General features: G+C 42.1%; 1 protein-coding gene across 5 annotated transcripts in view; it reads left to right on the forward strand.

The window, feature by feature from the left end:
• The first annotated feature begins 1,115 nt into the window (after positions 1–1,115).
• The window catches only part of LOC122518033 (transcription factor collier), a 73,230-nt gene continuing 56,695 nt past the window's right edge, over positions 1,116–17,650 (forward strand). For 4 of the 5 annotated variants that reach the window (XM_043636684.1, XM_043636681.1, XM_043636685.1 and 1 more), the window contains exons 1-3: positions 1,116–2,500; positions 9,721–9,874; positions 14,203–14,266. In XM_043636684.1, coding sequence (XP_043492619.1) covers positions 2,430–2,500; positions 9,721–9,874; positions 14,203–14,266 — 289 coding nt within the window. In that variant the 5' untranslated portion in view covers positions 1,116–2,429. The remainder of the gene's footprint in view (positions 2,501–9,720; positions 9,875–14,202; positions 14,267–17,650) is intronic. The other variant, XM_043636686.1, reaches the window with a different exon arrangement.

Below are 17,650 nucleotides of genomic sequence, written 5' to 3' on the forward strand. Positions count from 1 at the left end.
AAAACTGGAGCGAGTTAGGTAGGTGCGACTCGCGAGGCGTAGCCGTCATTAAACACGTCTCGTGTGCTCCGACATGCTCACCATTGAAAAGGACACTGACACCCAGCTACCGATCCAGCCAAGTTAGTTGCGCACGTGCGTGCTCGCTTGCTTGCTTGCTTGCTTGCTTGCGAAGTAGCAGCTCGTCGTTGTGTTGTTGTTGTTGTGTTGTTGGCACCTTTAGGAATGCCGCAAATATAGTCGGTTCTTGTCGATTCGCGTAGATTCACGTCGTCCATCTTCGAATCCCTCGCGGCGATTTTCGAATCTCTTCTTGCTCGGATCCACCTCGAATACTTTCCCCTTATACTAGCAAGACTCAACAACACAAACGGCTAAACTATCCGAATGAGTTCTTTAAACGGTAGGATCGTAGATCGAATCACAAGAATTGCCGATGTCGTACTTTGCATACAGACTATAAGCTATTTTCGATCGTGTTTTCGCGGTAAACGGCAATCGTCTATCTCGTAAATACTAGTAAATGGAATTTAATCGTTTAAGGGATCCAAAGCTAAATACGTCTTAAATCGTGCATTACATTTTCTCTCCTACATGTCGGATTTCGACTAGTTGTGTTTCAAAAGGGGCCAAAAGAGAATGTCTACATTTTTCCCCCCTTTTATTATTTTAAAAGAATTAGACGAATAGATAATACGGACATGCGCTTCGATCTTGTTTTTTTTTTGGAGAATAACTCCGAGTAAAAAGAAAGAAAAGAAACCCTCAAAAATATCATGTGTGAAAAAAAAATGGTGCGATAGATCGAAGAAACGTCGAGAAATGAGAGCAAGTTGTAGAGAGAACCGACACAGCGAGGTCGCTCGGTTTGCGGCGCGTACCGCAATGAGAAACCTCAAGGAACTACCACAGCGGCGCCAGTGTCGCAATTGTCGGCGATGGGCGTTTCGAACGGTCGGCGCAGCGCCAGTTGATTGGTCGTCGGATGATGTCATCATTGGATGCCGACAAAGAATGGGCGGGCCGAACGGAGTCTCTCGCAATGCGCGCGGCGCTGCTCATAAGGCCTCGTACGGCCTCGCCCACCAACGGGAGAGCTTTCCCGTGGGCCGAGCCCGTTGGGACTCGCTGGCACGCCGCTCGTGCCGGCCCTGACACATTCGACAAGCGGCGCCGTAACGGGAAGCAACGCGCGGCTGGGGACCTCGCTTGGAAACGCACTCGAACTGTTCTGCAGCGTGCGACGACGACGACGACGACGACAACGACGACGACGACGTGCTCTCCTCTTCGACAACGATATTACACAGAAGAGAAAGAGAGAGAGAGAGAGAGTGAGAGATATAAAGGGAAGAGAACACAAAACCTACGCTCTACTTGGAAGATAGTTTACACTTATTATTCGACGCACACTTATACATATCTTATATTTATGTGTATATGTATACGCGTGAACACGGAACCCAAGATGACTCTATCATCGACTTGACTTCTCAGAACGATCATACGAGTTCTTCCTCCTCAGTCGTTCTCATACGTTCCGGAAACGACGAGGAAGACGACGAGGACGAGTAAGAAGAGTCTTGGGGAGCATTCAAGAAGATCGGAAGAAATTAATAAGACAAGGGACGACATATCGAGTGACAAGTAGTAGAAATAACAATAGTGGTGTTTTTAATAGAGACGAAAAAAGGACCGGAAGAAGAAGAAGAAGAATATCGAAGAGATAGAGAGATAGAGAGAGTGAGTTTTCGCGGTAATCGAGAGTGATTTTTTTTGGTGAAAGACACGTGAGGGAGTGCGCGATCGATCGTACTCGTGGGAGGTAGAGGAGAACGGGGGTGGTACGGAGGAGGAAGGTGCTAAGCGAATGATCGCGCGCAGCCACGCGGTTTTCGAACTCTTATATTTTCTTTTATCAAACGCAACGTGGAAAATTCCTACGATTAAATAACGTGTTATATCTAAGCAAGATAAAAAAGAAAAAGAAAAAAAGAGATAGTTAGATCTTCAGGTGGGGAAGAAATCGGTGAATTCAAAGAAAAGATCGATAAGAGAAATCGATTGGAATTGGGAATCGAATGCGAGGAGGAGTAGATATATCCTAAGTAGTTTTTGATTGTTATTTATCGGTGAAAGAGTGAGAATCGAAGGAAGGAAGGCTGTTGCCGCAGGAGAGTCCTTACGGCTTCACAACGCGGTCCGACGAGTGGAGCGGTCTCCTGCCCAGCTCCACGATCGTGGGTGCTGGGGGGTCGCCATGGCTCGGCTTAGGTGCCGCCGGTGGCACCGGGGCCACCACCGGTGGTGGAAGTCCCGTCGAACTCGATGGACACTGGGGACGAAAGCTTTACGGTGCGAGCGTGGCCCCTCCACCCCCGCCACCTCATCATCACCCACGCGCTCCTATCGTTTTCGCGCCTCAGGACATGAGACAGATACTCAAGGAAGAACCTGTACCACGTGCCTGGCCCCAACCCGCCATTGCCGATAACGGAACGTGAGTATTCTCTTTTTCAAACTTGTCTTCATCTTTTGTTTTGTTTCATTTTCCTAACGTATTCACTCACATCAGAGCATTTAAATTCGTTTGTTTCCCGTGCGACGGCAAACGAATAAAAATATTTGTTCTATTTCGTCGGTATATCGTTTAATTTGATCTTGTCGTTGTATAATATTTTCATCTGTATATCCGTAACGGGGATATTGATTAGTAGATTTTTTCTTGACATTCGAAATTCAAATAATTGATGTATAACGAGAATCGTAATTATTAAAAACATTTATAAAATTGTGTTATTTTGTTGTAAGTTATTATAGTTCGTGCCTTTTTGAGAAATCTCGCGTGCCGTCGGACGGTAGTAGACGCACTCCAACGAATTTATCTTTGTTTAAAGGAAAAAGGTTATTAGAGGAATATATTAAATTATCGGTTTAAATATATTTACATACAATTATAATTAAGATAGATTTATTGTTAATTCGCAGAGTCTAAAGAAAAAACATGTTTGCATATACATTAGTGTAACGTTACGTTGTTTATGAGTCTCAAGAACTCGAGAGTTTTCAAATTGAACGCTCTCGAATATTTTTGAATATTTTGAAACATTCGATACCTCGGACAAAGATACTCATCAAAAACTAATAGGAATAAAAAGAAATACGATGATTACTTTTGAAATACATAGTATTGTAACAGGTCGAAGTCTAACCGTCCAATTAAAGTTAATTTAATGATAAGACAAAAACAAAACAAATAGCAAAAGCTTAAATCCTCAAAATGAGAAAGAAAAGAATTTAATATAAAGATGTATACGGACGAATATTCTATCTCTCTTTCAAAGATTACATTAAATAAGATTACATATAAATAATTAGAAGAAAAAAAAAGAAAAAAGAACTAAATCATAAATTCAAATTATCAACCTGTTCATTATTTACCTGTTTATTATATACACGCGACACAAAAAGTTAACTGGTAAATTCATTTATAAAATGAATACTTGACTTATTTCATTAGTCATTTTTCTTATCAAAAAGACGGAGGAATAAGAAGAAGAAAAAATAACAAAATAAAAGAAGAATAAAAGAAAGAAAGAAAGAATGTGTGTTGGTAGCAGGTAGCTATATCTAGGTCGATCGTTTTCGTTTCGTTCGTCTTTATCTTCGACGTGTCGGTAGAAGCGAAGAGGAGTTTTCGCGTTTGGTACAGCACGTAGCTGCGTTTGGTGAACGATAAACCGCGCTTTATTGCGAGTTCGCTTAAGGGATTTGTACGACGTGCAAACGACGAAGGCACAGATACGAGGACTCGAGAAGGTAAACCGGCTGGGTTGGCGGCTTCGCTAATCCAATAGCGGTTCTCTCTTAACTAACTCCCCTCCTAGCATGCCGTGACACGGGGACCGACCGGAATCGAGTTAATGTAATTGAGAATTTTAGCGCCTTTCTCTCACTCTTTCCTTCTCTCTTTCTCTTTTACTCCTCCTCCTCCTCCTCCTCCTTCTTTTTCTTCTATTACCTTCTCTCTTTCCATCATCCCGCTTTAACACACTTTGCACTTCTCTCTCTCTCTTTCTCTTTTTATTTCTCTCTGTTTTATTTTCTATTTATTTCGCATTCTATTTCACTCGGCCCCCTTTTTTTCCAACCACTCTTTTCTCAAAGCCCACCAAATTAAAGCCACCCTTTTTACGAGTTTCTAAATTCTTGCGGTTAACTTCCTTCCTCTCTTTTCTTTCCTTTATTTCTTTCTTTCTTTATTTCAAGATTCTAAATTATAATTTCTGTAATATTTTGTCTCATCGTATGAAAGAATAAAGAAAGAATAACTCTGGCAAGTCTCGAGAAGGACTTCGACGACAACCACGACGACGACGACGACGACGACGACGACAACGACAAACAAGATTATTCTTTTTCGTTCTCATTGGATTTAAGAAAAGTGCCTCCTCTTCCACGAGATATTTCTATGCGCGAAACAACGGAAAGACCGGTTCTTCTCGAGACGCTCTTCTAAGTTGACTTTCCTGTCGTTGAGAGCCTCAGAGAAGCTCGTTCTCATTTCTAACGAAGGTATTCATGAAAAATCGTGGGATGTAAGAGAAAAAAATCAAATTATCTAGGTAGGCAGGTTGATATATAAATAGTATAACACCAATCTTATTAAGAACAAAAGAATAAACCGACGATAAAATCATGGAAAATATAATAGAAAGAAAATTCGTATATCATCGATGATTCATCTTCATTCGGAAAGTTAATTGGAACGATGTTGTTCAGCTAGTTTTCGTCAAGTGCTTTAGGAAAGTTTAGAAAAGGGTGGGAAAACGTTAAACGTCAGGCTCGTCTCGTAGAGGTATCTTCGTAATACAAAGTCGACGCGCTTTGGAAGAAAGTTTTCGCCTTGGTTCCTTGGTAACGTCGTTCCATTCTGCGGGGAAAGAGAGTCACCCTGTGTAGCAGAGAGGGTTCCAAAGGACGAGGATGAACAAAAAGAGAAAGAGAGAAAGAAAAAGAGAGGACTCGCGAAGCTGTTTTAAAACTCCCGGCAAACAGGCATAAACTCTCGCGCTTTTTAAAAAGCCCTAAAAAAGTTACCTGCCTAATGAAGCAGTAAACCACCGCGAACTCGACGAGGAAGGGGACCGGGGTGAGGTGTTGTCGTGTGTGCGATGGAGAAACTTACGTGGGAATGAAGGTGTACAAAAATATCTCGAAACGGACTCATAGAAGAAGAAGAAGAAGAAGAAGAAACTTTCTCCCTCCTTTTACTTCTTCTTCTTATTATTATTTTTTTTTCATATCCTCGGAGTTAATGATTTTAAGGTAGCCCCGAACGAGAGAGATTTATTTGTCATCCCCCCCCCCCAAAGTGTAGTTGATAAGAAACGATGAACAGAGAGATAGAGAGAGAGAGAGAAAAAGAGGGGGTTGTTGGTGGATTGGTCGTGGGTGAGACGCATTTTTGTAGTTGGTAGAAATATAGTCGAGGCCAAAACGCGATAATAAATTAAAGTAGGTGAGAGAAGGAGTAACGGTGCCTGGGCAGCGCTACCGGCGAATTACATTCGGATATATTACAAATTGCTCATTATCTCGGCGCGCATTATGAATCACGGTGGCGGTGGGCGCGTGAGCGTAAATAGACTGCGCTTCGGCTAACTCGTAATAACTAACGCCCCGGCGGTGTGTGCATTAACTGCGGATTTATTGTAATTCTCCGCGATTGCTTTATCCACGAATTCGTATCCATAACCGCGGGCTTGTATTATCCGCGTATTTCGTCCATAATGCACGCTCGTGCAAATAGCATAGGTCGCATTTCGCGATTCCCAGATACAACAATGCCATCGACTACAATGTATCGATCAATATCCGATTTCGTATGATGATCGTGTCTATTCGTGTATTTTTAAATATATATAACAAAATTCAATATAATTATAATAATTTTATCTCTTAGATTTAATTAATCGTATCTTATGTCTCTATTCTTTCTTTTCTTCTTTTTTTTTTATTTTATATTTTATTTCTTCCCTTTCATTATTTCTTTTTTTTTTGGTCAGGGAATCTCTTCTTTCGGAAAAAAGCGAGTCTCGAGTTTTAACCCAAATACTAACTATCCATGCGGTTGGTAAATGCTAGACATTTTAAAAGGTGATGGATGGCATCGCACCCCTGAGACTTAACCGAATAATAATTGTACGTTCAGGTGCAGGCGCGATAGAACTGCCAAGCTCGTTTCCACCCTTCCCTTCCTCTCCGATTGGTTATCCTTTGTTATGCTCTCCCATCGCATCTGCGTTTGTATATTGGCCTGTTGTAAAGCAACCAAGAGCAACGCATTTTCTGCTATCCTTTGTAAGAACGTTTTCACGGAATCGTGACACACAAACCCTGATTTTCTATTTTACCTACAAGAAAATGATACCTCGGATCATAAATCACTCGAAAAATTTGTCTAATCACGCTCATCAAATTGTTACCCATTTATTCGAAACACTTTTACAGGCTCGAATTTGCTGTAAACAATTTTAAAATTTTTCATTAGAAGATATTCAAATACTTTTTGCGAATAATAAACGAATAAGAAAATGAAAGGAAAAGAAAACAATAGAAACAAATTGTCCGTGTAAAAATAGTAATATGTAACTCGTGATAGGAATGTAGGAGGAAGAACGAAAACAGTGCCGTGGGGTAGGAAAGGCATCACAGGTGTGTATGGGGTGAAAGCGGCAACGAGACGCCCGTTATCTGGTTGTGCCGGAAAATGGGAAACGCGCGAGGCAAATTGTACGCGCGAATCGAGCCTGTAATTATCACCTTGGCGTCGATCGGCACACAAAACGGGACGCACAATATAAATGCACGCACGTATGCACGCAGACGCACGTGCTATTCGCACCACAGCCACGCGCGTAAAGCATAACCGACCATAAACGTGGCCACGCAGAATACCACCCCCTACGCGAGGAACGAAATGACGCGAAAAATAGCCGCTTAATAGAGGAATATTGGCGGAAAGTGCTCTCCCGCCGCGTGATTATAATTATTTCGGCCCGGCAAATTGCCTCTTGACCGCACGAATTTTCGGCCGCGCGAAATTTCGGCGATAGAATACCTATACGAATTTTCCTCGATTATCCATTTTCTCTTTTTAGTCGGAGAGAGAATCTTTGCGACTCTTTTCCTTCTTAGAAATATTTTGAACGAGTAATAATACGACGATCGATTAAAATTTCATAGATTTTCGATTAGTACGATTCGTATTTTCTTTTTTCGTATGACTTGAAACAACTGGTAAGGTTAAAAAAGTCGTTGTAATCGTGGTTTAGATTTTCATATAAGGTAGTAGTAGCCGTGAAAAAGTGTATTCGACGCAAGTAGATGATAAGGTCTATCGTGCGGAAGAGTCATCATTCGCTACGCAAAGTAGGGAAGGAAAGCCCCGGGTCGTGCACGGCCACGCATATTTGCGCACCCGGCTTATCGATGGTATGTCCCTGGTCATCCGACTACGAAACAACCACGCGAATCTTTGTTAGATAACCACGAGAAACAATGTAGTAAGTGATAAATTTGTTAAAATAGAAAGGACGACAAATAAAACAAAACAAACATAAAAATAAACCTGACAATGAAATATAAAATATTCGTGAAAAAGTAGCTGACACGAATAGAACGAGAGGTAATCCATTTAAAATAAACGTTGTCGAAACTCTTAACAGATTTAAAAAGTGACCAATTTTTTATCTACATAAATTTTCTTATCTCTACATAAATAATATAGAATGAAATCAGTATAATTAAGAATCTATTCTTTCGAACGTCTCTACCTATGGGAAGAGTTTAAGCGCGCACGATAGGTGATAATGCAACGGTGTGGCAGAGGACGTGGCCACACGTTATATAGGAATTGGTGCATGGCGAACGGGGCAAAATAATCGGACGTCGAGAGTTATGGGGCGCGAACCGGCGGCCGGTTAATCAGCCACCGATAATTATCGACACGGGCAGTACATCACTCCCCTACCCAGCCCTCCTCGCAACCCTACCGTCCTACTACGTAGCGTTGGTTGCAGCACAGTTCCACCCTTCCCGTGGCCCTCCTCTTCCTCCCGTTGTGCCAGCCCTCCCGAACCGTTCGCAAAACCCCTTGCAATTTTCCCGCTCCTACCTCCCAAACCTCCTCCCCCTCGTTCTCGCACTCTCGCGGCGCCGTGACAAACGCATCGCCGATACCATCATTTATTTCGCAAATGTGCTGCAAAACTGCCGCTATTCATTTTCGGTCCAGTCGATTCAGTTTTCCGCTCGGAGAGTCCGGTGCGGTACCGCGCGACCGCCTCTCCCTCCCTCCCTCCCTCCCTCCTACCAACCCCCCCGTCGATCGGTCTCTCGACGGTTTTATCGTTGAGCGATTTCTCCGTGGTGCATTTTCAACCTGAATACGTCTATCGTGTTACAGATCCAGGATCTTGTTCGATAGATAAGGAATCAAAGAGTTAAACAACATCTAACATTTTTGTTTCGAACAAAGCTTCGAATTTAAAACCTTTTAAAACCTTTCGTATGTTATAAACGCAAATATACGTTCAGCGAAAGCTATCCGTATGAACTAAGAACGCGTGTATGCGTTTGTTTGGTTTCTACTTTTTCATAGCTCGTTAGTTGCGATTAATCGATATAGTTCGTATTAGAAAATAAAAAGTATTCCGTCCCCAACAATCGCAACTGTTAGGCAGGCGCGTGCCGGTCCACGCGAATTGCTTCTACTTGGAGTATTCGGCCCTCGTAGGGTTCAAAAATGTTTCACATTTTCTTTCCTTTTTTTTTTTATTACGATCCGCAGTTTAATATTTACGTACAATGATTGAAAATGCATCGAGATTATAATTATCCCGAGATAATCTGATTGTTCTTGAGACGCGTTAAAGACCACGCGACACGTGAAAACCGAGCAAATGAGCGGGCATGAAAGAATAGAAAAGAGAAGAGAGGAGAGAAGAGAGGAGAAGGAAAGCGCATTAAATTGGAGAACGAGCCGCTTGTTAGCAGAGGTTTAAATATGCAAGTGGTTGACTTAATTGCGAGAGAAGGTGCTACGATCGAGCTTCGCTTCGTTCTCGTGAAAAAGAAATCGACCGAGCTCGGTTTTGTTTAGACACCGTTAAACGAGACACGAAAAGACGAAAGGGAGGGATCTCTCGTAAGAATTTTATACGTCAGATTTAATCGTCGGAAAGGAATGCAAATTTTATAAAACCTTTTCGCACCAAGATAAATGGATACGTTTCTTTTTCTTTTTCTTTTTCTTTTTCTTTTTCTGAACAATACATACTCAAAGTGTTTTTGAAGTTTCTCGATCAAAGGATGCACGATTAATCGATCGTTCGAAAATTGAAATTCTTTTTGGGTAAAAGTTCGTTTCCCTTTACCTGAGACGAAGGAACTCGGGAAAAGGGAAATTCTCGTGCCATTACTCAAAGATGGCATTGGAGTCCGGTGGTCTAATCTCGGCACATGAGACCTTAATGGGATTTTAAGGCGTCATAGCCACCTGCGTCGCAACCTTCAGTCTCGTTTGTCTTTCCTCTGCAACGTTTCGGCTGGCCATTTTCTTATTACGCGAAAACATTCGACGCGACGTTTAATCGTGTGCACTCATTCCTATAGAAATTTAATCACCGTTACATAATTGTTTTCGTTTTGTTACAGGGTATGCGTCGCTAAGGCGAATTTCGAGAAACAACCGCCGAGTAATTTGAGGAAGAGTAATTTCTTTCATTTCGTCATAGCCCTTTTCGATCGTCACGAACAACCAATCGAAATCGAGAGGACATCGTTCATGGGATTCGTCGAGAAGGATCAGGTAAAATTGTATTACGCTCGTTAGAGATTATTAAGCATTATTAAGTAGATATACGAGTCTCTCTCTCTCTCTTACGATAATAATCTAAACTAATGAACTTGTTCTTTACCGAGATAACTTTCTCTAGTTTCTCTTTCGCAAAGATTCAATGAATATTTCGAAAGAGAGATAGATTCGTATATTGAACGGACATATAGGTATATATGTCCGGTTATAATACAAGATATTATGAAACGAAGAGAAATAAGGAAAGAAAGAAAGAAAGAAAGGAGGAAAGTTCGCGAAAGCGAGAAAGTAGAGAATTCGAAGGACGACGAACGCTGGCGAAGGGGGTGGTTTTCCCGAAGGACAAGAGGAAAAAGGAGACGAGGCCCTTTATGACATCGGGGAATATCGTGCAAGCGTACGCTTATCTCGATAATTGCCGTTTCCATTGGACGGGGGTATAAGGGGAAAGGGTGACGTCAAATATTAAACGGATCCTCTTCTATGTGTATACATATCGATAGTCCGCACGCCGGCGGAAGCACACCTACCAGCTTTTCCAGCAATTAGTCGGACAGGCGAAAATCCATTGGCCGTTTGAGAAATGGCTGTGGAAGAACACGTTTCTCTACGCGTTCCTGGTCACGCGAGAGAGCACCGAACGAACGAACGAACGAACGAACGAACGACCGACGGAATAATAAAGAGTCCACGACGCCACCTTTTACTCTCTCCCCTTCCTTTTCCTTCCTTCCTTCGATCAAAGATTAGAAAACGCGTCGCGCGAGACCGATAGGGCTCGGAGGATTATATGCGTTCGTTATTAAGCGTCTCTCTCTCTCTCTCTCTCTCTCGTGCATTAAATGTCCGCAATCTACAAATTACTTCGAAGCTTCTCGCCTGCGTTCGTTTTTTCCTTTTTTTTTCTTTCTTTTACATTTTTTTTTTCCGTTACCCCCCGAGCGTTATAAAATTCGTCACACGTTTATACATCGTAGGAGTTTAAATCTATCCATCTTCTTCCTTTATTTGCTATATTATTATTCGTTCGTATATTTCCTATTAGTTTCGATAATAAATATAAAGTCGAACAAAATACTCTCTCGGTAATAATAGGTTATTTAGTTCGTTGAAAAAGATTGAACTAGTAGCGTATATATATGCCTATGTAGGTTGCGATAGAAGTGATCATCTTAGCTACTTCATTTCTTTGAAATAAATACTCGTAGATGTTAGAAAACGTATATCTCGTTATTACTAGCCTCGATCAGCGACATTTTTAATGGTCTCCCATTGAATCGCTTCTTTCTATTATTTCTACGCAGAGACATCCGGTCGACATGGAGTATATAAATAATGGCTATTTGATTGAGGACTGGTTTTATTCTCGCGATTTATCTCGCGGTGATCTCCGGTTCCCGAAAGAATCTCTCTTTCTCCGTTACACGCTGCCAACGCGTACGATTGTCAATCGCGATCGGTCATCGTTACGGGTCCACTTTCCGTTGATCAATTAGTATGGCTGTTTAAGGAAAATTCAATCGGTGGCGGCGTTGATTCCGATTGCGTAAAAGAAATCGTTACATGGCGGAATATAACGGCCGGACAAACGACTTTTCGGATTTGCCAGGGAGTATTTCGTTTGAGATTTTCCTCTCCTCGTCTGGTCAAAATGGAGAAGACACGGTCTATGCGCGTTGCTACATACGTGACTATCGAACGATAGAAGAAGAAGAAAGAAATGGATAGATAGATAGGTATACTATATACCCATACGTATGGATGTCGATACGTTTACCAGAACTCTCCTGTTTTTCTCCCTTTTCCAGTTTTTTCTCTTCTCTTGCACGATCGCCACGCCTGTCACGTTTGTGTAAGCTATCGGCGAATGTTGATTCTCGGATATGTTTATCCGTCATTTATCATAGACGCGGTAGGTGGCTCGAAAGAACGGGCATCGTTAACATTTTTACGAATAAACGTCAAGAGCTTGGATACACGTGTACGTTTAAGATGATATGTCGTAAGCGACCACGAGAAAGATATCAATCTTAGATACATACATACATACATACGTACGTACATATATGCGGTATCTGAAAGGAAATAGATAGAGAAAGATAAAACAAACAAACAAACGCAAAAAAGAAAGAGACGGACAAATATTCGCATTCGTTCCCGCATTTGACGTGTTAATCTTTCATGATCGCGGAATGCTTTCATTTCCAACGTCTTCCTTCTTCTCCCAGGATTTTATAAACGTTTTATACTTCACGAATTTTCGTGATCAAATTCGGAGACAATCTAATACAGAACTACGAGAAGAGTCGATATAAATTATCGATACGTATATGTAATCTCGATATATGACCTCCCAAATTTGAAGTCAGCCCTCCGGGGTATATCGTCGAGGTTACACTGTCTCTTTTTCTTTCCTTTAAACTCTCTTTCTCTCTCTCTTTTCGTCTGCTTCTATGCCTCGGGGTAACGAGGTGCACCCCCTAATAAATCTATCCACCATAAATCGTCGACTAATTCGACAGGACGGCGCGTGGAGAGTACTCGCTTTCGCTCGACTATGGAAGATCGTTGATTTAAGAAGATCGAAAATTGTTGGTCTCGTCTAACGCATATTAGCGATCGACGAATCTTTTACTTTATTTTTCTTTTTATTTTTATATATATGTAAGTGTAACAACGCGCGCGTTACCACCCACCCTACTACCAACGCGAGTCTCTCACACACGTGTATAATTCACGCGACAGGAATGCTCGTATCGCGTGGCCTCCCTATTAATTAGGGTCGTGAACCGTGACCATACATCAACCCCTCGTGGCCCGGTACACCTTGGCCTCCCTTCGACCACCCTATCTATCCTCCCCCTCGATGATAGAAACATTTGCATATTTTCAAAAGCCTCGCTCGCGTTAGAAATTTTTCCTCTTACCGGAATCATTTTGAACGTCATTAAATTAAATCACGCGGTTGGATAATGAATGAAATTAATTTATATATACGCGAATGTTGTTCCGTAGAATAATGGATGTTAAAGTCATTTGTTTAACGATCATTTTTCGTTTGATTCTCGAAGAATTGTGGTGAAACCTCGTATAAAGTACGCGTGCCGATTCCCGGAAACGGGCGGCCTAGGTAAATACAGTGGGTCTCGCGTTCAATCCACCTCCGATCCGCTTTTTCTTCGTGTTTAATTAAAAAGTAGTCGTCGAGGTAGAGTAGCAGAGAGAGAGTCGATCGGATAAACCGTGCGTATATACCTGATTAACGTCGCCAGCGAATTTCGAGATTAATGGTCACGAGACGACGTTGAGTTGTGACGTGAAACAAGCCTTAATACGTACTCGATCTTTACAAAGCAAAAACAAAAGAAATCAAGAAAAAGAGAATGGTTAAGTTTCATTATTATACGTCGAGTCTCTAATTTGTTAAACAATCTTTTTTCTTCCTTGTAATATTATCTCAAGAGTTTAGTTAAGTAATTATCGTTGAAAAGTATCGATCTTTATTATAAACGTAATCTCAAATTCTAAATATCTATTAATATTTTCATCGTAACTATGGACAAACGACGACGACGACGACGACGACGATGACTGATCGTCATTAATAAAATGAAGCTTTTAGAAGCACGATACCAACGTCGAAGGTCGTGGTAATTACGTTAATTCGACGTAAAATCGATCTCGACTCGATTATTCCAGCTCTCGGCGTCGTTTCTGTCCACGAGAAGTCATGGTTGTTTCTCAAAAAGTCATGCTCGTGCGCGTAGGCAAGGAACGAGATAGACAGAGAGAGAGAGAGAGCGAGATACAAGAGTGGGTGGATGATAAAATAATAGTAGTATTAGTAGTAACAGTAGTGGTGGTTGTTGTTGTTGTTGAAAATGCATTACCGCGAGCTCTCATGGCATATGGCAGGGTGCACGCATGACTCGTCAACGAAGCAGCACGATAATTATGCATCGCACGCCACGCGATACGTAATGGCACGGCTCTTACCGGCGCATCAAGAAATTAATAATTAGCGTGAGGCGGTAGACGGGGAGCCATCGTCACGGCGTTCCTCGTTCTAGTATCGTTACGTCACAATGCACTTAATTAAAAAAAGAGGCACGATGGAGAAGGGCTCTTCGAATCGAAGGATCGGACACCCTTTCTACCGTCTTATCTATTTTCTATTCCTTCTATTTCTTTTCGAATCATAATCTCTCCTACCAATGCATATATAATTTAATCACATTATCGAATATATTTTAATCACGAAATTGTTAAGGTACATAGTTAATTGTTTATTTATTGAAATGCATGTTATTTCTCTGTTCCAGGAATCTGAGGGCCAGAAGACGAACAATGGGATACAATACAGTCTACATCTGCTCTATTCGAACGGTTAGTTCCTTTCTTTCTCATCTTAGATTACTTATCTAACATTCTATATCGAGTTCTAATAATATAATTGTGGGTCGAGCGCCTCCATGGCAAATACTTAAATAGGCATTCGTGAAGAGATTGGACGGTGGGCCCTGGATAGCTCAATGGATAAAGAGCAGCAGTCGCCCGGAAAGTGAAAGATCCCTGGTTCGAGTCCCGGTGGTCCAGTCAGTTCAACGGCCCAATTTTTTCACGAATCCTATATAATATAACTAAATCAACCGTCAATCTGTAAATAATAAAATTGAGATCATTCGCAAAAGGAAAAGTATAATAACATAAGAGTAGGACAAAATTTGGCTATCTCGAGACGTCAGATCGATTCGTAAACCGTCAGCAACGTTATTGCCGATGTGATGAAACGGAAGAGGGAGGATTAAAGGAAGTAGGGGCAAATAGTAACAGCAGTAGGAGTAAAGGGGAGAGAGAATGAGGTTGAGGAGGAGAGAGGGTGGGTTTGGTTCGGTAGGAAAGGAGTAGTAGTACGTAATAGCCCCATTCGAAGCGACGATGACGGGCCATCAACATTCCACGCGGACACCCGGTCTCTTAGGGCCGCTAAAAAGCACAGGAACTTTGGTGGCTGCGGTCCGCAACAGAGACATATTTTACGTCACTGCCTCGGCCACCAGGGCAAAAAGGTTTCAGCTTCCGTTCTGAAGAAGTTGGATGCGTGCGTACACCGGAGTGGCTCTGCGCGCACGAACTTCGTAGGGCCGAAAATGGGAGGAAGGGAAAAAAGAGAGAGAGAGAGGGATAGGTCGAAGGAAGAGAAGAGAGAGCTAACAAAACGATGGGAAAAAAGAAAGAAACGGAGTGGATTGAAGAAGTGAGGAGAATGATTTGGAGGTGGTCCTGTTGAAGTAAGTATCTGGACAAAACAGTAAGACTGGGGATAGTAGCAGACCCTTAAAAACGAGCTCGCATTATGAACATATTAAAAAGGGGTCTGTAAGGCGCTATCCACGGGACTCCGTCAAGAGAGTTTTTCATCCCATATACGCCATCTCCGATCTACTCCAAGAGACTCCAACAGTAGATATCCGTTGGCCAACTTCACCGAAGCTCACTTTATCCTTCTTCCTGTAGTTTCGTTTCTTTCTGGTTTCTTCTCCTTCTTTTTCTTCTTCTTCTTCTTCTTCTTTCTCTTACTCTTTCTCTCTTTCTTTCCCTCTTTATTTTCTTCTTGCTCATCGAATGTCCTTTCTTTTCCTTCCCTCCATACCACGATTCCTTCTTGTCTCTCGACTTCGGGATCCGATCAATCAATGCGAGATTTTTGCGTTGGCAGGCCTGACTGAGGGGCCGCCCTGCCATCTATGGGCACTAAAACGTGTTGCCAACATCGCGAACAAGAAACAACTAACTGTTGCAAAGTAAGGAATATCAACGCTTGCCCCTTAAAGATCTCGCGGTTCATCCTCCGCCTCCTCCGCCTTCTTTCTTTTCCCTATTTGTTTTTTCCTTTCTTTTTTTGTCAAGTACAACGGTCTTTCCGTGAGATTTTGAGAAAGATCAAGAACAAAGTCGGCAATCAAAGGTTCCCCGGCATTCAACTGGATTGACAACTTTCGTATAGTTTTGAAAATGAATTGGAAGTATATCAAAGAAACGTAAGAGATTAGAAAATGTTAAATTTTAAGACAGACGAATGATGAATGGCCCCTTGGAATCCATTCTCGTTGATACGAATTTATATATGTGATTTATAGTATTCTCACGCATACGACAACACACAGAGAGACGTAGATAGACACAGATGAGAAAGAGAAATACATCGGACTCGTTTGTGATCCAACGTGCTGGTTTATAAAAGTTTCATGCACGAAATGCTTTCGACGTGCTTGCTTGCTTCCTCTCTTGGATGAAGAGGAAAAGAAGAAGGAGGAGGAGGAGGAGAAGGAAGAGGACAAATTGACTCGCGTCTTCGCGGCTGCCGACGATGAACGTTCGTCAGAAGTCAACAGACACCAGGAGGAGGTGTCTGCGTGTCATCACCGATTTCTCTCTGTCTCTCTTTGACTCTTCTCATCCGACCAATAAATCTATAATTAAATATTAAATAAGGAGCGCAAGCTGCCGTCACTCGTTGACGACAGATCCGCTCCATATCGGGCCCTTGCCCTTTTTGTCATCTCGATTCCCTTCTTCTTTCCACTCCTCCTCCTCTTCCCCATGCACCGTTCTTCTCGGTTCTGTTCGATCTAAGAGCAGGGGAAAGAGAGAGAGAGAAAAATAAAAACGGAAAGAGAGAAACAAGGATAGCTTTCGTCGGCGAGACACGGAGGAACGATCGGAACGAGATATCCACAGAGACTATGGTGTGTGTGTGTGTTTGTGTGTGTGAGAGAGAGAGAGAAGAGAAGGCTGCCCGTTTCGCGTTCTCCTCTGAACGTACCGAGGAATATGAACTCCGAGTAATAAGACAACGAAGGACTATTAAGGATATAGGATCGATCGAGAAGATATATAAAATTGCATGATACAACTTTGATGAGAAGGATGGAAAGAGATAGAAATAGTTGAACAAGCGCGCATTTTTTTTTCTCCTTGTTCATTCCCATTTTTACATCCTTCAAACTTGGTCGCCTAGTTATGCTAATGCATCCTGACGAAGACTTATCTGCCTCTGAGACAGCACAGCGGGATACGACACTCGATTCCTCTTCTTATCCAACTTCTTCGTCGTGCTACTTCACTTGCCGTGTAAGAGTGGTAACGCTCAGCTACGCACGATCGCGATTTGTACCTCGGTATGCCGAGAATGCAGAACTTAATACTATCCGAGATAACTCGTTAATTCTATTATATTCGATTATAGGACGTTGATAATGGTTTTGCATTCGTGGAATATCGAATCATTTCTGTTCAGCCAAATAAGATTTCATTTGCATTTCATTCGAAGAATCTTTACATTAATAGCAGGTTAGAGAAATGAAATTGAAATAAATTATAATTTAGAGAGTTCGTCTAACTGTTTTCGGAAAATAATAGAATTGTTCTTTTCGGAATTGCATCACGAAGGATTACAACTGCAAAGGATCGATCACTTTAGTTTCCTTTCGGCATTGGTAAATCCTGAGACGAAGCATAGTTTGGTATCTGTGCCCGTAAACCGGAGCACAGCTAGGAAGGTAACTTCCGGTAAAGCCGCGACGCTTTCTCGAGGTAATTTGTGAGCTAGTTTCGAACGGAGTATCGTAATCCGTAGTAACGTTATGCGGCGCGGATTCTCTAGTCCGTATCTCCCGGCGGGTCCTAGGAGTCTTATGTTGGGATTACTTGGCTTACCGGACACGCGAGGCCGGAAGCCACGCAGGGTGTCTGTCCGAAATACTCTCT

The sequence above is a fragment of the Polistes fuscatus genome, unplaced genomic scaffold, assembly GCF_010416935.1.
Source record: "Polistes fuscatus isolate 324 unplaced genomic scaffold, CU_Pfus_HIC Scaffold22, whole genome shotgun sequence".
Lineage (NCBI taxonomy): Eukaryota > Metazoa > Arthropoda > Insecta > Hymenoptera > Vespidae > Polistes > Polistes fuscatus.